The sequence below is a fragment of the Lissotriton helveticus genome, chromosome 6 (assembly GCF_964261635.1).
Source record: "Lissotriton helveticus chromosome 6, aLisHel1.1, whole genome shotgun sequence".
Taxonomy (NCBI): Eukaryota; Metazoa; Chordata; class Amphibia; order Caudata; family Salamandridae; genus Lissotriton; species Lissotriton helveticus.
The window spans coordinates 1,264,266,192-1,264,291,031 of record NC_136067.1 but is presented as its reverse complement, the minus strand read 5'-3'; the positions used below and the strand labels follow the sequence as shown (position 1 = coordinate 1,264,291,031).

Below are 24,840 nucleotides of genomic sequence, written 5' to 3'. Positions count from 1 at the left end.
TACCCATCTGACTATGTAGTGGGCTGACTATGTGAGCTCACATGGTCAGACCACTATATAGTTTACTTCAGGACACCTGCTGACCGGGTCACTCCTACAAAAGCAAAGAAAGCACCATCACGACACTGGGGTAGAATATCCGAAGAAGAATGGACCAAACCCCAACAGGAACAACACTCCAGCGACACCGGAAACCCGGATGTCGGCACTAAGATCTTCAATGACTGGATCACAAATTACGCCACCCACAATACACCCCCAAAAATAACACCAAGAACAACAAACGACTCAACTGGTGTAAAAGCGACCACAGGGATTTCGAACACCACTCGGAAGAAAATGGAGACTCAGCAAAAATGACTAGAGGATGCAAAGAAAATATCCCTAGCTCTTAGACTAAAAGCGAGCTCAAAGAACTGCAAAGAATTCTTTACCATCATCAAGGAGTTCTCCAATCCTGCAGCAGCTAACAACGACATTGCCCAATTCCAAATAGTGAGGACCTCTCAAACATTATCGACAAGAAGTTTGCCAAGATCTACAAAAAATTCAACCCACTGACCCGAACTCCCCGGTCAACTGGATTCTGCCACCATCGACCAACCAGAAGATCAACAACTGGAAGCCCCTCTTGAACAAAGACACCACTACCCTGATAAATGCCATACACTCAGGAGCCCATTCTGACCCCTGCCCCCACTTCATCTACAACCTAGAAAGTACCATAATATGTCCTGCTCTGACCACGATCATCAACACCTCCTTAACCATCGCGATCCCTCAGGCAAACTGGAAAAATGCAGAAGCCACCGCCCTGTTGAAGAAGTCTTCAGATGACCCCAATGCCCTCAGCAACTATAGACTCATCTCACTCTTACCATTCCCAGTCAAAGTCATGGAGAGAGCTATCAACATTCAAATTTAGAGTGCCACCAACTCAACAGATCTCAATCAGGTTTCAGCACTAACCACAACACTGAAACACCTTCATCACGGCCACCAATGACATCAGAAGCACCCTCGAACAAGGAGAAACAGCTGCTCTCCTCCTTCTCGACCTCACCGCAGACGTTAACATCGTCTCCCACAACACACTTATCAGAATGTTTCATCTCCTGGGCATCCGTGGTCCAGCCCTTAAGTGGATATCCTCATTCCTCATGGGAAGAACACAACAAGTGAGACTACCACCCTACATCTCAGAGTCCAATAATCTCATCTGCGGATTCTATAAAGGCTTGTCCCTCAATCCAATGCTCTTCAAAGTCTACATGGCACCCCTCGCAGACATCATCAGATCGCACAGCATCAGCATTGTTTCATACACCGATGACACACAGCTCTTCCTCTCCCTAACGGACCAATCCAGAGCTGCCAAAACAACTTTGCCAACTGCAGGACCAAGGTCACATCATGGATCAGGGACAACTGCCTCCAGATCAAACACAGACAAAACAGAAGTCCTGATTTTCTGAAACAACCACTTCCCCTAGGATGCTTCATGGTGGCCCCCACCTACCCCAAATGACTATGCTAAAAACCTCAGGATCATCCTAAACCCCAACCTTGCCATGAATAAACAGATCAACATTCTTTCTCCTCATCATGGGTCCTCATCCTGCGAATGCCATGCAAGTATGCAAGACTTTCAAAGGGATTCCTATGAACACCAGATGAACAGTCACCCAGGCTCTAATCACAAGCAGAAATGGAATCTACGCTGGAATCCTAGTCCACATTCTACGTCGACTCTAAGCCACCCAGAATGCAGCTGCCAGACTACACTTGGACATCCCACAAAAACCCACATCTCACCACACCTCAACACACTCCACTGGCTCCCAGTTCAGGAAAGATGCAAATTCAAGCTGCTCACGCATGCCTACAAAGCTTTCAACAAAATCGGGTCAACACTGCCTCAACTTCTACCAACCCACCAGACACCTTGGGTTGGCCTCCCATTCTAACGCATGAACCTCTCGAATCAAGAAAACCAGATGCGGAGGACAATACTTCTTGCACATCGCAGCCAAAACCTGGAATGTCCTCCTGCAATAACTCAGAAGAGCTCCTCCCTAATGGTCTTTCAAAAGCAGCGCAAGCCCTGGCTCTTCCAGAAAAAACAGGCACGATTCAGTCCTTCAACCTTCTTGGACCATCGCCCTGCTCAGCGCCACCTCGCCATGCTCAGCGCCTGATGCCTTTGCGGGTAATGGCCGCACTGTATAAGTCCACATAACATTAGCAGATGCGTACATTACTTTTTTCACTAGACATTTTATGACAATGCGATACAAATAAAACACAATAACATTTGACAACAAATTCTCAGGTAGGGTCAACTTCATAAAATGTCCATTAGCCAATGAAAACATGCAGATGCAGGATCATTACAACAGAGGGCATAAAGCACACATGCAGATGCACCTCTGTGAGAAGTGGCGCACAAACCAAATTCTGCACAGGTGCACATTGCTTATGATACGCCCTTTTCCTAGAAGGGAGTTTTTTCATGAAAAGCGGCGGTGCTAGACTACCACAAACAAGAACTAAATCAATCAAGTATTGCTTTTCTACCTTAAATGTTTATAATTCTCCCATCTAAAATCATCTATCTATTCAAGGATTCCACTTCTTATGGATACACATACATTGATAAACATGTCTGCTTAACCTCCCTCTCTCGTTTCCCCTTCCTAATAATACCCCTCCTCTCTCTGCCACCCCAGGCATCCCTCCTCCCCTCCCACAATCTCTGGTGTAGCCAGATAGCGAAATCCGGGACTTTTGAATCATTGCACAACATAAAATATCATGAATTCCATAAAATGACAAAATGTGGCATGACATAACACATGAAAGTGCTTGCGATGATTGAAAATAGGGGACACAAAGCAACAGCAATACCAAAATGTGTCAGACTGACAGAAAAAGGAAAGTAGCCATCAGCATATGTAATCCGTCTTACAATAACTGATATATGTAACCCATATTCATTTTTCTAAATATGATTACCAATGTAGTATGGACTCGATGTTTTTTAAATTATTTTTATGACGTCTAGTTTTTCTAATTCGTTGTTTGCAGTTATTGGAATTTCACTGTTATGCTCTATCTTTATGATTTTATGTAAAAGTTTTGATGCAAACCAGTTCTCTAGCGCCTCTGACCACTATACAACATACAAAGTAATAGCTATAGAATCAACATTTTGACAGACTTCTGTACTAGTAAACATAAGAAGAATAGGACATTAACATCAAGCCCTTTTTGTACAGAGGATGGGAGCGAGAGGTGGCCCTGTACGCGGACGACATCCTTATTTTAACGTCAGAGGTCCACACAGCACTTCCCGCAATCCTTGGGATTGCTGCGAAATTTGGGGAAGTATCTGGTTACGAGATTAACGCCTTCAAGACTGAGAGGATTGTCTGGAATACGGATCAGCTTGAATCTAGCATTCAGTCTGGATCTAGCTTGCGCTATTTGGGCCTTAACATCACTAGGGACATCAACCAGATCGCCGCAACAAACTTTACGGCAGTTGCAAAGGATTGTCGTAGATTAATGCAGTCATGGGCACAACTTCCATTATCCTTATTGGGAAGGGTTAACCTAATTAAAATGTCTATTTTACCTAAAATTTCTTTTTTATTTAACACTATCCCATTATACTTTGACCCAGCTCTAATAAAGAAACTTCAGGCGGAAATTACTTCATTTATTTGGAACAAGCACCTTCCTAGGATTGCTTGGAAAAAGCTCAGGAGACGTAGAGAGAAGGGAGGGCTTGCAGCCTCAGACCTACAGGTGTATGCTTGGGCGTTTCAGATGTCCCACGCCAGAATGTTGTTAAAAATGCCTTCCGATTCTGGGGTTAAGATTTTGTACTCAGCTTTGCTTAAGGGTGAAAGAGCCAGTCAGTCAGGCTTCCTGTTCAAATTTGGGGACCCCAAATTTTTCAAGAAAATAAAATTGAAGATCTTACAGGGGATGGCGAAAATCTGGGCCCAGTTAACAAAATCAATAAAGATAGGGTATTTCGGTAGTAGGACTCCCCTTTGGGATCTTCCTGAGTGTCCCGCGTGGTTGGTAGATAGTTTAGCCGTCCCGATAAAAGAAGCAGGGGTGGAAGTTTGGAGTGACCTATTTATGGATGGGAGCCTACTCCCTTGGGAGTGTCTGAGAAATAAAATCGGTCCGAATCTAGCAAGGTTTAAATATATGCAAATTGCCAGTTGGACCCATGCCCATATTGCCTTGCCTTCTCGAGGGAGTAAACTTCCTCTAGGTGGGCATAGTCACCTAGTTTCTCTTCTAGTAGACAAACCTCCGGCCAAGAAGGAAATTTCAATATGGTACAACTTGATCTTGGAAGAAATGGATGGTGAATTTTTGCAACCAGATAAACTGTGGGGTCCACTTATGAGAGGATGTAATGTGCAAGATCGTTGGAACATATCCTGTAAGCTCTTATGGGACGTTGTCAAACCGGCATGGTTACGGAGAAATCATCTCTTTACGTTCCATAGAGCCTATTATTCCCCCCTACGTCTCTCAAAATTCAACCAGGGGAATCTAGTAGCTTGTCCTAAGTGTGGCCTGGTGGCTGCTTCGGACGCCCACATGTTTTTTGAATGCCCTTGCTTGTCTCCATTTTGGGAGGCCATATCTAAGATTCTTTCATCATCCCTGGACTTACAAGTAGTTCCCGACCTCCCGCTTGTGATCTTTGGAATCTCGGATGGGGTTCAAAGTCCGGCAAAGTGCCTGGTGTTTTATTCCATCTTGCTAGCCAGAAGGGAGATCTGCAAAAAATGGAAAGATCCTCAACCTCCATCCATCAGTGACTGGTACGATACAGCATTGCAGGTCTCTAAGCTAGACCTGGCTAGGGCTGGTAATCCAAATAAGAGAGCATTCTGGCAGCTGGTAAACTGGGCGCAGTGAAATGACTGAGTTTTTTTTTCCTCCCCGGGTCCGATGATTATGCTACTATGGTTCAAACCTTGTGTTGTGTTAATAATCCAGTGGCAAAGTGAGCAAGGGACTCACGTCTAAGCATACCCTGCCAACTTATGGCGAACAAAGAGGTACAAAAGGGGGCGGTGATGGACGGAGCATCTGAACCAATCAAACACTCACACCCAGTTAACAGATCTGGGTTTAATCCATCACCGTTCTTTAGCCCACTCTGCCACCCCAGTTCAGACATGGCATATGCAAATCAGTCTGACCCTGTGCCTCATGGGAACAGTCCAGCCCGAACTGCCAAGCCATGCCTTCCCTGGACCGGAAACAAGCTTCCTAAGACCGGTTTGTGGCATTACAGCCGTCTTCAGCCAGGCTTGCTTGAATCTAGTGGCAAAGTGAGCAAGGGACTCACGTCTGAGCATACCCTGCCAACTAATGGGCAAACAAAGCGGTACAAAAGGGGGTGGTGATTGACGGAGCATCAGAACCAATCAAACACTCAGGTGCGCTATGGTCCAAGAGGAAATGCACAGAAAGTTTTAAGGTTGCCCGAGGGATTAGACAGGGTTGTGTCCTTGTCCAGCAGATTTTCTCACTCTATATAAATGGGGTGGATGAATGTCTACAAAAGGTTAAGGCTGACGACCCCACATTGGATCTCGCTCAATTCCCATTTTATTATATGCAGACAATGCAGTCCTCCTATCTAGAACAGGCAATGGGCTGCAGATCTTGAGTGATAACTTTGCTAGTTTCATGGAAAACAAAGACATGAAAGTAAATTTAAAGATAACCGTTACCATGGTGACTGTAAAAGGCACAGCAAAAAAGAGGATACACCGTATAAACGGGGAGAGATTAGCTGAGACACAAATGTTTGTTTTCATACCTGGAAATTCAGATTACTTCATCAGGGTGTTGGGAAAACCAATTAACAATCTCTAAAATAAAATTCCAGAGAGCTATAGAATCCATCTTTAGTTTTGCGAGTAAAATAGGCCAGAAACCAATCAGGGAGATACTGATATTGTATAAAAGCAAATGCCTCCGAAGTGCTGGTTACGGCACTGCCCTCTGAGTGTGCACAAACTGAGCCCCATTGCAAACTCTTGAGAACCTGTTCTTGGCTCGACTGCTGGCCGTCCCAAAAACGAGTTTAAAATACATAACACACAAGGAAGTGGCAGTTCCCTTTTTTAGAGGACGAACCATACATTAGACCCATCTTTGTGTGGCATAATATATGGATTATCGTAGGGACAGAGTTTACAAAGGTGATGATATTAGACTGCCTTATGTTAGATGCTTGGAAGAAAATAAAATGGTTTTCTTATATAGACAGCCACCTAAGAAAAGTGTGCCATGCCATCAGAGCCAAGGACACAGACAAAGTACTAAAATACTCCAAAACAGATGTGAAATCTAGCTTGAATCCAGTGGAAAAGTGAGCAAGGGACCCACGTCTGGGCATACCCTGCCAACTTAGGGCGAACAAAGCAAAACCAAAGGGGATGATGGACGGAGTGTTGAACATTGCAAGCACTCACCCCCACTCAACTGATCTGGGTTTAATCCATCATCATTCTTTAGCTCACTCCACCACCCCAGTTCAGACATGGCCATACGCAAATCAGTCTGACCCTGTGCCTCATGGGAACAGTCCAGCCCGAACTGCCAAGCCATGTCTTCCCTGGACCGGAAACAAGCATCGTGGGACCGGTTTCTGAACTGGGGTGGTGGAGTGAGCTAAAGAATGATGATGGATTATTAAATGTCCAGCGATGTTGGGTTCCTAGCCCTTCTGGGTCAACTGCACCACAGCTGGAAGGGAGGGCCTATCTAGGTAGTAAAAAGGTGCTGATAGTCATCTTATTCAAAGGCACCAGTGATGTATAGTCCGAAGGCACATGGAAACACTCTGTGAACATGTGGGCTCTTTTTGAGGTATGTGGATCCAGTTAGCATGCTAGTAAGCCAGCAAGTGGCTTATGGACCTCTTCCTCATGGAAGGATAAGGAGGCTCTTCCTCGAGCATCTAGTCCACTTGACTGGTGATGGACTTGTGCTTACATCATGTAGAAGAAGGGTACTGGGTGCCAGAAAATGGCAAGTGGGGAAGGGGTTCCTCACAGTTGAAGAAAGCAACATGCAATATATTTCACATTGAGGAAGTGTGCTCAACACTCTGCTCACCTGCATTTTTAGATAGATCTGTCTTGGAAAGACTTTCTCTGCTCTCTTGTGAGGTCAAATACGCATTCTTGGCAACATGTGTCTTGGTCTCTGAATTACTTAAGTTGGCTTGGGGCTTTCAAAGCAGTATGGTAATCACCACTAGGGAAATCAGTAGAACTTCAGCAGCAGTGCTAAATTTGAGCCTGTGGTTTCCGGTGGTCGGCATCGGTACTTAACTGTCATCACCGGCGCTGGTGACAATCTGCCACAAGGTGGAGCTGCTTGATAATTTAGAGATGACCACAACAATAGGTAATTAGTAATTTTATATAAATGTAAAATGACTATTACCTGCTGCTCAAGCTGTTCCTATAGCTTATAGCACAATTGTAGGAGTGTGAGGGTTAGTAGTTGTGTTGGTTCTTTCATTGACAGCGCTGGCAGGAGCAATGTATGGTGTAAGCTGCAGTGGCCTCCTGATGAGAGCCCTAGCACATATTTATTTACAAATTAAGCACTGTTCAGCAGGGCAGTAGGGTTTATTTTAGTCTCAAGGGATCAGACAGCATGAAGTTCCACATTTTGGAAGCCATTCCATTCCATTCAATAACTTTATTTCGGTCTCAAGGATCATAAAAGTACAGTTCATAGCAATATAAAAAAGACAGTATATACATTTATATCATAGATAGTACACCATCATAGAACTACTACGTATGCCAATGTATGGAAAGAAAACTGTACATTTGAAAATGAATGAACCTGATTTGAAATACATGTTGGAATTCTCCACCAACCTAGACAAGATTCGTTATTAAAGTGCAGGTGCAAAAAAAAAGTCAGTTAACAATTAAAACAAATAAAATTGGGCAGCTATCCCAAGTTAAAACGGTAAAAATATGTTCAGAATAATAGAAACATAATTACTAGTTTAAAAATGTCCGCTGAGCATGCCACATGGAAAGTTAATGGGCATGATTCTTCTGGTGATTTCCAAAATTCAGCTTTTCCCAGGTTACTACAAAGAACCCTAATATGTTTGAACCAGGGTAACTTTGCAGAGCCTGGGTTGCTCAATATCTCTTTAAGCTCAACTCGCTATGTGGCCAGTTCTGGGGTCACCCATAGCCGCCGGCAGTAAGTTAGGGGTCTAAGGGCTATCTCTTCATAAATAGGCCTAATGCCCAAGTCCAAGAGTAAGGGAATGAAGGGTGTGCCGGGGGGGGGGAGGGGGGAGAACCACAGCAGGGCCCACACAAGTCTGGGCGGTCTTGATAAAGTGGAGTGGGGCTTTAACATAGAGTCGAGCCCTCTGTAGATGAGCAACAGTTGACTGCAAGCAAGCACCAATACTAATGTAAAGTTAATTGCAAATTTCCAACCAACTAGGTTGTGGCACAATTTCCTTCCTCAGAGATATTTCTGGGAAGGGTGAGGCCATGCCCTGCTACCAGAACAGGACTGTGGGTGCTTCTGCTTTCATGATACCAAACAGGTATAATATTTCAGCTTTGTAATGAGAATCTCTGTATATTTTTCTCAGACAGGATCAGTAAACAAAAGAGTATGGGATTGCAAAAGTCACATAGTTTGTTTTTGCATATTTTTGCAACATTTCTGAATAATTACATGAAATGCAAATTTTGGATTTGGTGCTATATTTAGTGCAAAATGCATCTTCACATACATTTCAAACATGAGGAAGCACTGTTTTTCACCCAGTCCTAAAAAAAAAAGGCGTAACCTGAAATTACTGAAATTACCTGAGAGTATGCCAACATAATTGAAATTTCACCCTGGCCAACAAAAGAGCTGAGTGATGCAGAGGAGTTGGAGGTTGTAGCAGTCCTTACTCTGTCTCTGTAGGCATCAGCCATCTTCCATCTTGCACTCCCTATTGCATACCTGTTGGAACTGTCTCTCTCTGCACGGTCACCCCCAAAGGTTTTGTCTTCACCCCTCCTATTTCATGGAATTTGTTTTGTTGGACTTAGGACTCTGTGCGTGTTACCATTGTTAATTAGTGACAATGAGCTTGTGCTCACTCATTTCAACATGGTAAAATTGGCTTACATCCAATTGACATATTTAATTTACTTATAAGTCTTTAATAAAGTGGTACTACTTGTACCCAGGGCCTGTAAATTAAATACTACTAGTGGGCAGCAGCACTCATTGTACCACTCACTAAAAGTACCCTTTTAAAGCATACCTCAGATAATCCTTAATCCTAAACCAGCAGATAAACCCAGTTGCAGAACTCGAAAGGGAAACCTGAGATGCTTGTTTTCATTGTGTTAGATTCTTGTTTTCCTCTCATGTAGGTTGCGCCATTTATATTCTGTGGGTTTGTACTTTTTCTGATCTTCGCAGCAACCGTGAACCATGCTGTACTTTGGGAGTTTCACATAACTTTTTCTAAAGGCTTTAATTCCCCCATGATGCGTTCTCTAGAGTGAGAAACTATACAAATAGGAAATGAAGCCTCTTGTCTATATGCACGTTAATTCTCCATATGGAAAACATTCTTCCCCATGGAGAGAGTGTTTCCCCTATATCCTCACCAAATCTGGGGGTGGTCCACATTTCCCTTGCCATCTTAGAAGGTTACTCTAACTCTTGGCTGGAGTAAATCTCTGACCATATGCAGGGTAGGAAGGAGTTTGAGAGGGGGTTGTGTGTGTCCCAAAATTCCAAGGCAAACCAGGCCGACTTTCCATCTTTTTGTAGGATTTACTGTTGTTGATTTCTTCACGCTCATCTAAACCACAATATTAAATGCATTGACACCTCCCAGGAATTCATTTGTGGATTCCTTGCAGGCGTAAAAACGTGACATTTGGTCATAAAGTTACATTTTCAAGTAACTTATCATTGAGTTTTCGCCCCATTAAGTGTAACTTTGGTCCGTTGCTACAACTGCATTTCTTTGTGCTACTTTGCCGCTCATAACATTTGTGGGCCTTTTTCTTATTACTATTTTATTTATTTTCACATACTAAGCATTTTTGCTTTAGATAAAATAATAAGTTTGGAGGGACATCCCCACCCTACATACAAAGGGAATAATTGTATGGTGCTATACCCCAACTCCGCACCACTTCCTTTCAGCTAGGTCATGATCGCTTTATCAAGTCAAGGAGGTTTTGAAGGCCAGCTTCCTATCATAAATGTCCTGGTTAGTGTGGAATATCTACCTTCTCACCTCTGATACTTCTAAGGTTTCTCTGTGAATGCACGGACCGGGGACAAAGCCTGCCAACCATCCATTGGCTGTGCCCACGGTGATGTAGCTACTCGCCAGGCAGACATGACTGATAGAGGCAGGAAGAGGCAAAAACACTGGCCCAGGCCAGACATTGCCTAAAAACTGCTATCCAGGTCTTGTAAGCTACATCTAAATATTTCCATGACTCCTCCACCCAGTGGTAGTCAGACTAAAACCTCTAAAAGATATTGGTAAGCCCCATACCACCCCTCTTTGAATCGGGTGGGTGGGACATACCCTGGCCTTCTAAAGACAGAGAAAAATCAGGACCTTTGTCTCATTACATAGCCAGATGTCTGCTAAAATGGTTCACCTAGAGGCTACTTACCTCTCCTGCGAGTCTTCAATGGGGAAAAGTACCAAAGGTTTTTCTAAAATAAACGTGGGCTGTACCTATCACTCTTCCCTGATAAACAGCCTGAGTTACGCAGTCACAATCGCAGGCACTGCAGGGGCAGGCCTCAATTCACTAGTAGAAGACACACACAATAGTCCCTGCACACTCCTCCCAGAGGATGGTACGTAGGAGAACTGCTAGTGTTGGCAGGAACTGATTAAGGGCCAGATTACGACTATGGCATTCCTATGTACTGCCGTAGCTGAGGTGGCGGTGAAGGCATCGCCACACCGGCGGTCTGACCGCCCTATTACAACTTGGGCGGTCGGATCGCCATTGCACTGCTGCAACCACCAGGATCAGAGATCCCTGGAGGTGGTATGGTGGTCTTCACACCGTAATATGCTTGGAAGGACCGCTGCAGTCCCGTCAAGCATATTACAAGTTTCCTCTCCGCCACGGTTTTTATGGCGGTTCCTACGCCATGAAAACAGTGATGGAGAGGAAACAAAGGTGGCCCTACAGAGCCCCATGTTTCCTCAGGGCCATGGGGTACATGCAGGAGGGCACATGTTGTGCTCCCCTGTGCGCATGCACCCTAGTATCTGCACGGCAATGACTGCACCAGTCCATGCGGTGCAGGTACTGCCTTTGATGTTCCCATTGCGGGGCCTATAAAATAGGCACTGCCAAAAAACCGCTCACCAGTGACTGTAAAAGTCATAATCTGACAGGTGGTGCACACAGGTTTGGTAGTGTCTTTCTACTGCTGCAGGGGGATATTTAGCCCAAGATTAAAGGCTTTAAGTAAAACACAAAATGTGATTGGTAACATAAAAAAAGTTTCGATAATAAAGAAGCATGTTATGCCTCCTATCAAAAACTCGATTATGAGTGTGGCAGTGGGGTGGCGGCCCCGCTCCCATACTGCCACACTCATAATCGAGTTTTTGATAGGAGGCATAACATGCTTCTTTATTATCGAAACATTTTTTTATGTTACCAATCACATTTTGTGTTTTACTTAAAGCCTTTAATCTTAGGCTAAATATCCCCCTGCAGCAGTAGAAAGACACTATTTTACCTAGAATTCGACTTCATTCTGTCTGGGCCTTTATTTACAGTTCGATTTGCCAAACTCCTTCCCTAAAGTACTGCTACCACAATACACCGTGGGCTGTGTTTATGGAAATTTCTGTTGGATTCGAGTGCATAAACGTGGAATGGGTTTCTGACAGACATGGACTGCTCATATATTAACATTTAACCACAGTAGTCTGAATCCTTTAATTAAAGGAAGGAAAAGTGAGACCGAAAGGCTGCTACACTGATAAAAAGAAAATAAAGAGAAACCCCACAGCTGAGTGACTCTGGTGTCAGCTCTTCCCAAACTCTGTCACTGGACCCCCGATGAATGTGGGCCTTATGACGCATCCTGGAATCAGAAGCTCTCTCATGAGGTTCCCAGATGGCGCAGGTCTGTTGTGGCCTCTGAGGCGTGGCCCAGCGAGCATCCCCCGGGGCGAGGATGCTTTCAGTGAATGGACAAGAATAGGCCTGTGTTCGGCCAAGTGACTAGGCAGCCTCATTCTGAAATGGGAGACAGTGACTGACTTATGCTCGTGGGAAGTGCTTTCCAAGGCCTCAAATTCACTTTTTCTACAGAGGCGATCCCTATCTGTCAAACAAGAGACACGCCTTGTGGAGCAGTGAGCTCATCTCCGCTTTCATTTTTGATTTGGGGTTTCCTGCTCCAGTTATATATATTTAGGGCAGTGTTTGAAGTGGAAATATAGAAGTATAGGTACTCTGTAACAGAGTACTTGCTTGTTTATGGGAAGTGCCGGTACTCTGCAATTGAAAATATAATGTTTTTCTTGATTAGTGCAGGTACCCTCCCTCAGGGCCGGACTGGGAACCAAAACCGGCCCTGGCTAAGTGCTCGGCTGGCCCCCACGGCCGGTTTTGGCCAATTTCGTTACAGCGGTCGAAAAACAGCCCTGTAACAAATTCGGCCCCCAGGGGCCCAAAACCAGCCCCCAACCCTGGCAGCCCACTGGGGAAATGCCCAGTGCCCTCTACGGCCAATCCGGCCCAGCTCTCCCTCTCAAAACAAAAAAAGTGCTGGTACTCAGTACCGGTCCATTTAAAGCACTGATTTAAGGGCAACCAATCGCCCCCCACAACTCCATCAGGTTCGGCTTCTGTCCTGGATCATAGGCTCACCCATGCCAGTTGCTTTCATTCTCAGGCTTGAAACATCAGGGAACACCAGCTTTGGCTCGCCATGACTTAATAATATTCCAGGTTAAGGAATTTCAATCCTATGGTTCGGACTGCCGGCCAAAATATTGTGGGCCGAATTGAAAAACTCACAATAGTGCTCTTCATTTATTTACTTTCCAGTTTTAAAATAGTGCGCACTCGGTCTAGGGGTTTTGGAGTGCTTTACACGATCACCATGTACATTAAACAAGGTCATATCCATTTTTTTTGTTTTTGTTTTTAGGCAGAGCGACATTAAGTGATTTGCCCAGAATCAAATGGAGTTGATCCTACATTGAGACTCGAACCTGGTTCACCAGTTCGAAAGTTGGCAGCTCTGGCCGTAATGCCACATCCTTTCCCCTCATCCTATTTATAGTGTGGGATTTTATTTTCAGTGCCACTTTTAACACAATAGAAACCATAAATCGCATTAAAACATTCACTAATGCCAGATAATTACTGATTTTGAAGAGGTAAACATCATAATCTGTATATCATTCCCATTATCAGAGAAAACTCATAATTGGGAGTTGATACATTCTGACCCAACAGTGTTGGATTTTACTGAATCCTATATATGTTTGCGCAAACACTGCCACTCCTAATGAAGGACAGGCACTATTGTTTTTAAATATGTTTTAAGGGAAAACTTGATGTTATCATTTTTCATCAACAAAGAACCCAGGGGCAGAGGAGCGTCGCCCCACTGGTCAGTCAGCAGCTAAAAAATAAAACGATTTTTCATCATCGTTTTATTTTCAAGCGGTTGGCTCAGCCAGCGTGTGCATGGAGGGGCAGGGCCAGGGCATGGAAGGGATAAGAGGAGTGCTGTGTGCACTCTTTAAGTGAGCATGTGTGTTTGGCTGGCCTTCCCAGGCCGACCAAAGACACACATGCGCACTTGGATTTCTCTAACCCGGCTACATCGAACAGCTGGGCTGGAGAAAACCCACAGACTTCCTGACCAGAGTGGTCCGTCTTTCCAGCCCACTCTGGCGAATCCCCGCGCTGCTCTCACGGGGATTGGACAGGGAGTCTGTGACGTAGTCCCAGTGTCTGCTGGTACCAGGAAGAACGAGGAGAGGGGACGCGACGCAGGAAGCTGCCGGCAGCAGGTAAGTTTAACTTTTTATTATTCTCAAATTCCCTCCCCCCTGTGCTCCCCCTCCCGTGCTCCCCCGCACCCTCTCCTCCCACCCCATCACTTTATTTATGTGGCGGCCACCACTGAAAGAACCTAGCTACAGTTTCACCAGTTCCCCCTATAGATCCTTGTGAATTAAAGACACTGCTTTGGTCCTGATTTATCACTGACTGATGCAGCACCCCATGATACAGCTGTCGTCAGTGAAGACACACACCATGGCAAAAGCATTTGTCACCCCAAATGGGACGGATATGCCAAGATGTGGGTCCCGTGCTCACCATGCCACTGGAGTCAAGCTATCCTGGCTGATGAGGGCTGAAAGCCCAAAATCGGTCCTAGGATGCTTGTTTCCAGTTCAGAGAGGACCTGGCCTGGCAGTTCTGGCTGGACTGTTCTCATTGGGCGCATGGTCAAGACTGATTTGCATATGGCTGGGTTCAAATTGGAAAGGCATGGTGAGCAAAAACACGATGGATTGAGGCCCAGATCTCTGTACTGGGGTGAATGTATGACATTGTTCTGCATTCTGTCCATCAATTGTTCTTTTTGCATAAGACACACACCATCCCATTGATTTAAAACCTCACTGTTATGGGCCTGATTATGAGTACCTCTTGTCAGTTGTGAAAATGATCACCCTTATAAAATCTGACACTGAGATGTCAGTAGTTATCTGGTGTGATAGTTGTCACATGGTCTGACGTTTTGAGGAATAACATGCATATTTTGATATTTATTGCACCTTGGGAATCATGTTCAAGCACATATTGAGCCTTTCCCCTCCAAAATTTAACATGGGGTGCAAATTATATTGCACTCGATAATTAGCATGTGCTTTAAACTTCAAACTACTTATGATGTTTATGCAACAATCACAGTTTATAGGGTCAGTTGTAAATAGCCCGTTGGTAAATTAACACAGGGTAAAATTTGCAGTTTTCTCTTGTTTCATAATGCTTCCCTACTATGGCAACCCTTTGATTTATCATATTCGAAAACTAATTTTATTTTCCCACCAAATATTTTTGTCATATTTATTGCTCTTCTTTTAATGTCTTGCGTCTTTAAAACTCCACTGTAAGTAAATATTACCCTAGTACAAAAAGGAATAGCAAATTTTAGAGTACCTGCAAAATCTCCCCTACAGATGTTGAAAGTAATTGTTGTCATAAGTAGTATCTGAGATATTTTAGCTCTGATGGGAAACACATGAATGACATTGGTGCCAAGAGAGAACAAACAAACCCTGCGGCAAAATAAACATCTAATAGACACAAGAGAGGTGAGGCAATTCTGTTGCCTCACATTTTAAGTTCCTTTCTGACAAAGAAACATTCAATAATCCACCTAGAAACACAAGTGGAGACTTTTGCTGAGATACTCACCGCAACTTAAGTTTCCTTCTTCTCTCAGTGCTGAAGCTGGAATATTCCAGAAGTCGTTTTCCCAGTTGACAATGTTCCCTTCCACCTCGCAGCCAGGGGTGGTGTGATTTTGGAAATCCATGGTGTAATTCCAAAGCCGAAAGTTGTAAATGTCTCCTTGTAAAGGGGATGTTATATTATCATAAGAGCCCAATATTAAATGCCCGTCTTTCGGAACAGACTGGCCCTTAGTTCTTGGGCAGGACAGTGTCCTATTGGTGTTCCTGGCCTTGACACCAACCAATCCCGTGGAGCCATCCCACGTTATGCAGACTTGTTCAAAAGATCCTGTCAAGAGCTCTCCCTCCGGATTAACAGGCAACACACTGTCTAGGGAGCAGTTTGCGTCTGCAATTTTGACAAAGTGTCCAGTGGTAGACTTTCCAAAACTGAAGGAGTCTGTTGAAGAAACCAAATACGAGAAGACTTTCCACTCTTGGGCAGTGCTGGTGGGGTCCCTGGTTGCTTCGAAGCAGAGAGTAAACTGTGTGAGCTCTGGTTTCGGTACTCTGGGTGAAACAGACACAATCCCGTTACTTCCATCCGGTGGAATTGAGACCACCTGGTTTCGCAAAGATACAGCAACTAGAGGAAGGAATGCAAAAGGAAAACATTAAAAGGGTTACTTGATATCATGGCGAAACAAGCATTGGAAAAGCCAATAGGTCAGGCCTTGTCAAAAGTGTATTGTTTTTTGACATTTTCATTTTTTGAAAACATATGCAAGATGTCAAACAGGTTTGCCACAGATATAAAAAAATAAAGGAGAGGAAAAGCAGGCCAGAATCACCACCCCTGGCACTGAAGTGCACACTTTTTAGGTGATTGTCCACATCTGATCTGAATCACTCACAGTGCTGAGAGCCAATGCCTGGCGTATACTGACCCATTGCCCCGTGCTGTTTGCTGTGGTGGGTGGAAGAAAAATGTGAATGACTCTAGAACAGACAAATAGCTGGTGAGAACTGGCCAACATCTTGACTGCATATGTGGATATATATGTAGTTTTATTATGATTTTTTGGGAAAAGACGAGGCTGTCAGAAAAGCTAAAATGTCCCTAGATCAAACTTAAACGGTTAATCTATAGAAATCTTATTTTTATATCCAAATACCAGAAAGTAAAGCATAGCAAATATTCAGTAATTCATTCAAAAGTGTGTATGCCAATCATCTGTGTCATTTTTAGTAAATGAAGTTCGAGAGACATGGAAATTATTTTTCTGACTTTTTTTCACACAAATTTTAGTTGTTCTTAAAATGATGGGTTGACAGAAGTAAGTAAGCGTCCCACACATTTCTTCAATTGTGCTTATTCATTAAGTAGCTTTATAAAGCGCTGCACATCAACAAAAAATTTGATCCGCACACACTATACACAAGAAGTCAATTCCAACAGGTAAGTTGGTACACACAATTCTTTATTCTTTGAGTCTTTATTTTCTTTTTTCTTCACAGTAGTCAAAGGGTTTCGTCCTATTAAAGGACCTCTTCAGGGCTCATAAGGCATCAGTCTTGTTCCAAAATGTGTCCCCTCTTCTCAATTCGAGCACACCTTACGCTCCTTCTTCTGTATCCCTACAGACCTGTGGTTTTCCGGTTAAAGGACGCACTTGTCTTTTTGTGTCCCTATAGGATTCTGTTTGTAATAATGCAGCATTAATGGCTTTGCTTCTTCAGTCTGTAGTCGTTAGACAAGATGGTATTGTAGAAATTTCTTGAGCAGTATACGGTCAATGTTGACCCATGCCTCTTACAAGTGTAGCACCAGCACGGCGTCCTCCACTATGTTTCACACTGCCAATGTTTCCTTGGTCAACGCACCGCATTGTTACAAAATTTCCCATAATATAAATAAGTGCAGTATCATATCCTAGACCCTTTTCTGTAAATCAAAGCGCTGCATGTCACCTGTGAGCTACTTCGGAGCACTGATGACAGCAAAATCAACTTCTTGCAGGTTTAGGGAAGGTTAACATTCCACCGGGTAAGGGAGGTTAAGTGCTACATTCTTATTCTTGCTTAAGAAAATATGTGGAAAAGAAACTAGTTGGACAAGTTGCAGAACAGTCATGGCAGTATTAAGGGGTCACTTAAGGAAGCTGCAGAAAAGTCAGAGTAAAGTAAGTAGACATCCTGTTTACCCCGATTGACCAGCCTCTAAAGCAGAGCCATGCATGGAAATAATGAGGAGGTGCCAGAGGTAGCAGCTGGTATCCCTCGCTTGCTCATTACTACCCCTGGTCTCAGAATGACAAAAGCAGTGCGAAGGAACGAAGGCAAACAGTGCCATGATGAACACTGTTTACTTTCTGCAGCTCCTACTGGGAACCTGGACATTAGGCTTTAAGTTTTGTAAAACATATACATTCAGCAGAGTAGTGCATACTCTCCTGAATAAATAAAAAAAATTAAATAGATAAAAAAGAACACTTTTTAAAACAACCCACTGCTGGGCGTCATTACTGTGAATAAATGGAGAATGATTTGCTTTAACAACAACTTCACCTATTCGCTTTGTATGGCGTAAAGTGCCTTTTAAGTGATCATATACAAAACTTTGTAACAATGATAAGGAATAGTTTAAATGTATAACTTTGTCCACAATGAATATGAGGTTTGCTCAACATGAATTAATATTGGTGAATGGAACTACATCTGTTTTTTTAAATCTCTTTTGAATGTCTGTCTGTAGTATATTTCGTTGAGTTACACACTTGGGGAACCATTATGGCATGGCAATTTGTAGCTGTAATAATTTTGGTTACTACTGTTGTTCAGTTTGTTTGTCACATTATAGCTTCCTCTTTGAACAACATATAATTTTTCATGCAATTTTAATTTTCAATTAATACCCTATTTCATATGTTGTCTCATATAAACTTTATTACGGTCACACAGCTCTTAAAACCACCAACATAGACATACATAGATTATTACTAATTAGATATACCTAATTCATTAGATTCTTTAAAAAAACTCATTGGAACATAGACACAGTTTACATATGTAATAAAATAAATAAAAAGGAAGCTATATCCATTAAAAATCGATTAGCTAAAAGGATAAAATTGTTATAAAACAATGAATTATTGAGTCTTAGACCTTTTACTGTTATAAGTTAATGTATTGTGTACTTTGGGACAGTTCAAAACTGCTGTTCACTGGCCAGGGTTAGAAAATAACAATAGAACAATTTGGCAAGGTAGATAGTATCAGTCGTAACTTCCTTCTATACCTTTCCAACACTTCTTGAAAGTGCCAATGTGCATAAACAAAAATTAATGCTAGTAACATGTAGACAGTTAATCAAAATGCCACAGGCCTTCTGGTTTTTATAAGTTGGTACGTTGTATACTTTAAAACAGTACAAATTGCTGATTTGCTGACCAGGATTAGGGAATCACATTGAATCAAATTGTCACGGTAGATGGTTTCAATTGTGCCTTCCTTTTGATTCCCCGCATGTGACTTAAAAACTTAGCGGTCGCGCAAACAAACAAATCTAAACAGTATTTGGTCACTTCTTTCTTACTGTTTATGAGAAATTATGTTGTTTTTTCCTTCTTTCTTCTTTTTAGTATAACTTAAACATTATTTGGGTAGGTTAGTATGTATATTTTATTACTTTAAGTATCAAACTTGAACCATTGTTAGGATTCTAGTATTTAGTCTGCATCAGGTTCAGGTCTTAGGGCTGCCCCTGTTGTCGATAACAACAAACAAAGATTCAGCATCAGTTTTTAAGATACGAAGTGCCTTACTATGGTCCCTAGTGCCCAGTTGCTTACATATGGGAACAAGCCACCTACTCCTAGGGGCTGCATATGCTGGACAGTCGAGCAAGGCATGCCCTATAGTTTCTCTAGAGGCAGGACAGCATGGACAGCACCAGCTGGCAGTGGCATTGCCTGACCAAGTACATGTATTCAGAGGAATTGTACCATGTCGCAATTGGATATAAAGCTTTCTATCAGCCGGGACCTTTATCATGTCAAGGAAACTCTCCAACTATCACTGTGGTTTAAAATCTAGCAATTCCTCTGTTAGACTTCCTAAATTGCTGTTCCTAATCTCATTTCCGAATACCCAATACCAATACATGGATTGTAATTGTTGTTTTGGGGGAGGTCTTGGGGATTAGTGCAACCTCCTGTTAACCCAGTGTTTTTAGTAAGGTGTTTAAGTCCTTATCCAGCCTATCTTCTTATGTGTGTCTAAAGTACATACTTCCTCAAAAGCCAGAGCATATGGGTGCAGATCCGGGATTGAATGGAATCTCAGCCAAAACAAAAGGGGACCTAATTTGGCCAGGTCCTTTATAGAGCTGACAGCAATATCAAATTAGAGAGGAAGTAATGGTGTGCTTGATGGAAGTGAGACTACGTTCCTCAAGTATCTGTTCTCAGTTGAAGTGAAATCATCCATTTTATCAAACACCTCCAGCTCAGCGCCATACAGAGCATTGCTTCCTGCTTTGATTTTGCTAATGCTGGAGCGACCGGTTTAGTGTAAGATCCTGAATGTCCCTTTCTCAGGGCTCCAACTATCTGTCTAAACTTTAGGTTGGTCTTAGTCAAATGGGGCTTCCAGGACATTCCCTCAGCCAGCTTTACACCCAGATATTCAAAGCTACATACCCACTCCAGTCTAGTGTTATTTAGAGTAAAACAGCCTCTAAAAGAGTTGTGTTAATTAAGCATCATTCATTTTGTCTTGTTAGTAGTTATTTCTAACCCCCTCTCATTGCTGAACACTTTAAATTGAATTAATAGTGTCTGCAGCCCTATGGGAGTGTTGGAGACAGGAAGAGTGTCATCCGCGAAGAGGAGCGTAGTGATAGTAATCTTCATGTTCCCCAGGGAGGGAGTATCAGCTGGTATTCTAGCTAAAAAGCCCACAACCTGATTAATATATAGCTAGAACAGTGTTGGGGCCAGCATGCAGCCCTGTCGAACCCCCCTGTTTACAGTAATATGGTCAGACACTTGGCCCTCATTGTTCTGGCGCACCTTGGCATAGTTGTCTTCGTGAAGACGAACAATCAATGCCAGGCTCTCCAGGGGCATCCCCATGTCTCTCAGCACCTCCCAGAGTTTTCCACATGATACTAGGTCAAATGCTGACTTTAAATCTAAGGCAACATATAGGCCCCCCCTACCCAAGACCACCACTTTCCAATAAAGGAGAATGGATCTACAAACCTGGTCTATTGTCCCAGTCTTTTGTCGAAAGCCTGCCTGTAGTTGTGTTAGTATAGTTTTATCAGTCGTCCAATCCTGAATTCTGGCTAAGAGGGTTCGAATGAACACCTTCTGGATGCAGTCTATTAGGCTTACTGGCCTGTAATTAGCCGGTTTGCTGTGATCCCCCTTTTTTAAAACCTGGTATGACCTTGGCTCCCTTCCATGGCTCTGGAATTTGTGCTCCCCTTCTATAGCGTTAAAAAGTGACAGCATATAATTCAACCAGTTATTTCTGTCATATTTGAACAAATCACCGGGTATGCCATTGGGTCCCGGGGCTTTTGCAGCTACAATAGATTCAATTGAGGTTTCTATTTCCTTCTTAGTAAAGTTATCCCTCACTCGATTTGATGGTAAATCTAAAGGAGACATCCCTTTTGGAGAAAATTGTAATAGCAGAGTATCATTTCAGATATTGGTGCTATATAAAGAGACATGTATCTATGTTGTAACTATTGTTTACACATTTTATTAATTGTGTGCTTAATGGACTTAACAATGTCATTTATTGTGAAATCATTACAATTGTCACATGACATAACTTCGTAGGAAGAGTCAAGGTACAAAATCATATGATGTCACTTCCTGTGATGTTATTGGGGTCAAAGCGTGCATGATGTCACTTCTGATATCCTTGGCATTTTGGTGAATCAACATTAGGGTTGCCACCTTTCCCAGAGAAAAATATCAGCCATTTGTTTATGTTTTAAGATTATGCAAAGGCCTGGATATGATACATGAACAGGGCTGTGTATATATAATTGTCTCTATTCTTTTCTAATATGTTGTTCTGTCTTTGTTTACTTTGACTATCAGAAATGGATAATTAAGACAGCTCTAGAACTTGAAGTGCTGTTTTGAGTATGTATTGATAAGAGAAAAAAAATGGCTACAGGTGATTTTGCAAATTTTTGTCCCATCCTAGAATTTAAAACACAGGTCATGCCCATAAAAAAACAGCCAAGTGGCAACCCTAATCATCGTCCATGATCATGCATGGCAATTCTTGTTATTTTAACATGTTACATTGTCACTTGGCGTGTGTACTGTACATCATTTAAGTTTTTATACAATTATTTTTTTCATTGTGGCTACAGAATTATTGGTTCTTTTTGCACGAATTTCTTTTTTGCAGGGAAGAGAAATCCATTGAAAGCACAGTCCTCTGAGAAAAGAAATAGTTGAGGCAGTATTTTCCATGAAGAAAACTTGACCTGACATGTGGTAACAATTTTTAAACTAATCACTGACTGATCTAATAGAATTGATTACTTAATTATGTGTGCCTGTAAAATTTTAATTGGTAGATCTTTGCTTGACAGACAAGTTGTCGCCAGCCTTTCAACACATCCTAAAGGAATTGAATAAACAAAGATTAAAAACACTTCACTGTGGGAAATTAACATTTTAGACAGGGTGGCATGACTTTTTACAGCCAAGAGAAATTTAATTTGCTGTGCACTACCTGCTCTGTAAGAAGTTTTTATTGCACAAGCAAATTCTTGCATAGAATGTTGTATTGGCCTATCTGCAGTTCACAGAAATTAATGTTCTTCTCATGTCTATGCATACATGTTGTTTACCCACCAAACTGGCAATATTTCCTTGTGTATATTGGTAGATGCTTAAAATGGATATGCCATTTTCTGTGGTTAACTTAAAAAATCTTTTCCTCGCACCTTTAAAACTGAAAAGATTCTTTCAAAGGTTTTGTTGTAAGACACTAAAGCTACTAATCATAGTATTTACAGGAATTACAAGAGGTTTGCAAGAACAAATCTTTGTAACTGCAATTGAACATATAGCAGCAGGTTGATCTCCACAGTATCAAAGTCAATTTAGTCTCCATTCCAGAGTGGGTATCATGGATGGCTTTGATGATATTTGAGAAATGGTCAACCTTGTTAAACATATCTCCACAGTAAGGTTCAACTAACATAGAGGTTGGCATAGGATTCAGTGTGCCCTGGAGAGTGTTGTGTTTACTAGTCATTGTGACCTGACACTGGCACAAAAGTCTCCATATGAATCCATGCTTACTTACGGGTACACCAATGATACTTCATCCATCAAAGGAGGGTGTAGTCTGTGGCCATGCAGATAAAGCATTCGGCAGGCAGGGAGGTGTCCAAAAGCAGTTTCCAGCTTAGATCCCAGGTCCCTTGCAAGGCCAAGCCAAAAGTCCCAGGGGATAAATGTGCTAGTCAAGCTGTAGTAGACAGGATCTATTAAATCTATTTAATCCAGACAGAAAGTAGAAAAGAGGACACAAACCTCTAATGTAATAGTAAAGGCCACAGAACAAAAGGAGCTTACCTCAGTATGATTCTGAAGTTCATTTTAAATGGTAATAGCAGGTTATGTGGGTAAAAGTCACAGGAAGAAAACACCTGATTTGTAGAGAATCATACTTAACTAATTCAGTGTGTGTCAAATAAAAGCATGCATTTCAATAGACTGACGGGCTAGAGAGATATCTGAGCCTAGTGTTTAATTTGTGAAAAAATAAGTGATGGTAACAACAAATATCCCAGAAGGGCTCAAGGGCTCCGGCGGAGATACCCACGACTAGCATCTCCACTGGATGGCAGGCTTTAACTTCCTCATTCTTTTGAAGAAGACTGGTGCAGCAAGCATATGCTGCACTTCTAACCAGCCTGCAGCACTTACATTCCTGTGACATCAGTCCTCCCTTCAGCAGTACAGTAAGTAAGCCTGTCTAGTGAGAAGCGTGTATACAAGCTAGGAGAGAAAGTAATAATCCTACTTTCATTTCCTGGTCATTTATGGAAATGGAAGAAGGGCTATCAATACACTGAAATGGTGAAGCATTATAGGATTTGGTTTTCTTCTATCTTTATGAACCTTTGTGGATCCTGCTGTCTCTGACTGCTCTATAAATCGAGTCTGCTGTACATTGGGACCAGGATACTGCAAGAAGTGGCAAAGAGACTCGGTCCCCTGAAATAAGTGCCTGATGTGACCACTGGCAATAACTGGCACAAGTACTGGAATATCTCCATATCAGAGCTCATGGTTTTGTCCAATCTGTAATCCCCCAGTGACAGGGAACAGTTACACCACTCAGATTTATATGGGGTGAACCTTGTGTATGGTGCTCAGCTAAGAGCAGTAACTGCAGTGGTCTCCCATGGAAGGATTAATCAAGCACCCACGCTTCTCAATAGTCTCTAAAAGTGTGTTTGTGTTGCAGGCAATTTCAGCCAAACTGGTCCACCTGGCACTCAATCACCACTGATTGTGAGGAAAAGTGCAATGAATTCCTAAGATACGTTTGAGAAAATTGACTAAATAAGTCAACAATTACCTTCCTGTACTGCAAAAACTACCTTCACTACCAACACATGGGAGCACATTCAAGGTATGACAGTTAGTAGATCTAACAGAAGTACTCAAACAAGTGCGACATCTTTGCTGCAAAAATAAGAAAAAAACAATTTCCACCTTCTAGCACTATATTGGCTCTATGATAAATGTATAGCTACAACAAGGCTACTGTCCAGACAGCCCCAAGACCGAGCAAATCTCACTAATCCTAAAAAAAAGTCAATGCTGATCCAGAAACACTTGCCAACCAATCAAAATTTTACCATAGTCATGGAGTAATACCTAGCCTCTCAACTAAACAACTACATTGATGATAACTCTCTTCTTTCACCTCGACAACCAGGAATTAGAGTGGGGTATAGTACAGAACCAGCCAAAGTAAATGTATTGGAGGATATTATGAAATTTCTTGAAAATGGAGATAAGTGCCTGTTTATTCTAGTAAGCTTGTCAACTGCTTTCGTCACAGTTAATAATGAAACTTTCTTAAATGCACTAGAAAACAGAACAGGTCTAAAACAAGAAGTAATTTATTGATTTAAATCTATTCTGATTGGCCACTCCAACCTAGACCTAGTAAAATGAGAAGCATGAAAACCCTAAATTACAAAAAGCTACTTGAGGCGTCTTTCTCTCAATGACCCATACTATCAT

At 42.4% G+C, this 24,840-nt stretch overlaps 1 protein-coding gene across 5 annotated transcripts in view; it reads right to left on the bottom strand.

The window, feature by feature from the left end:
- The window catches only part of ADGRG6 (adhesion G protein-coupled receptor G6), a 634,122-nt gene that overhangs the window by 256,934 nt on the left and 352,348 nt on the right, over positions 1-24,840 (bottom strand). For all 5 annotated transcript variants that reach the window (XM_078648991.1, XM_078648988.1, XM_078648990.1 and 2 more), the window contains exon 4: positions 15,555-16,178. In XM_078648991.1, coding sequence (XP_078505117.1) covers positions 15,555-16,178 — 624 coding nt within the window. The remainder of the gene's footprint in view (positions 1-15,554; positions 16,179-24,840) is intronic.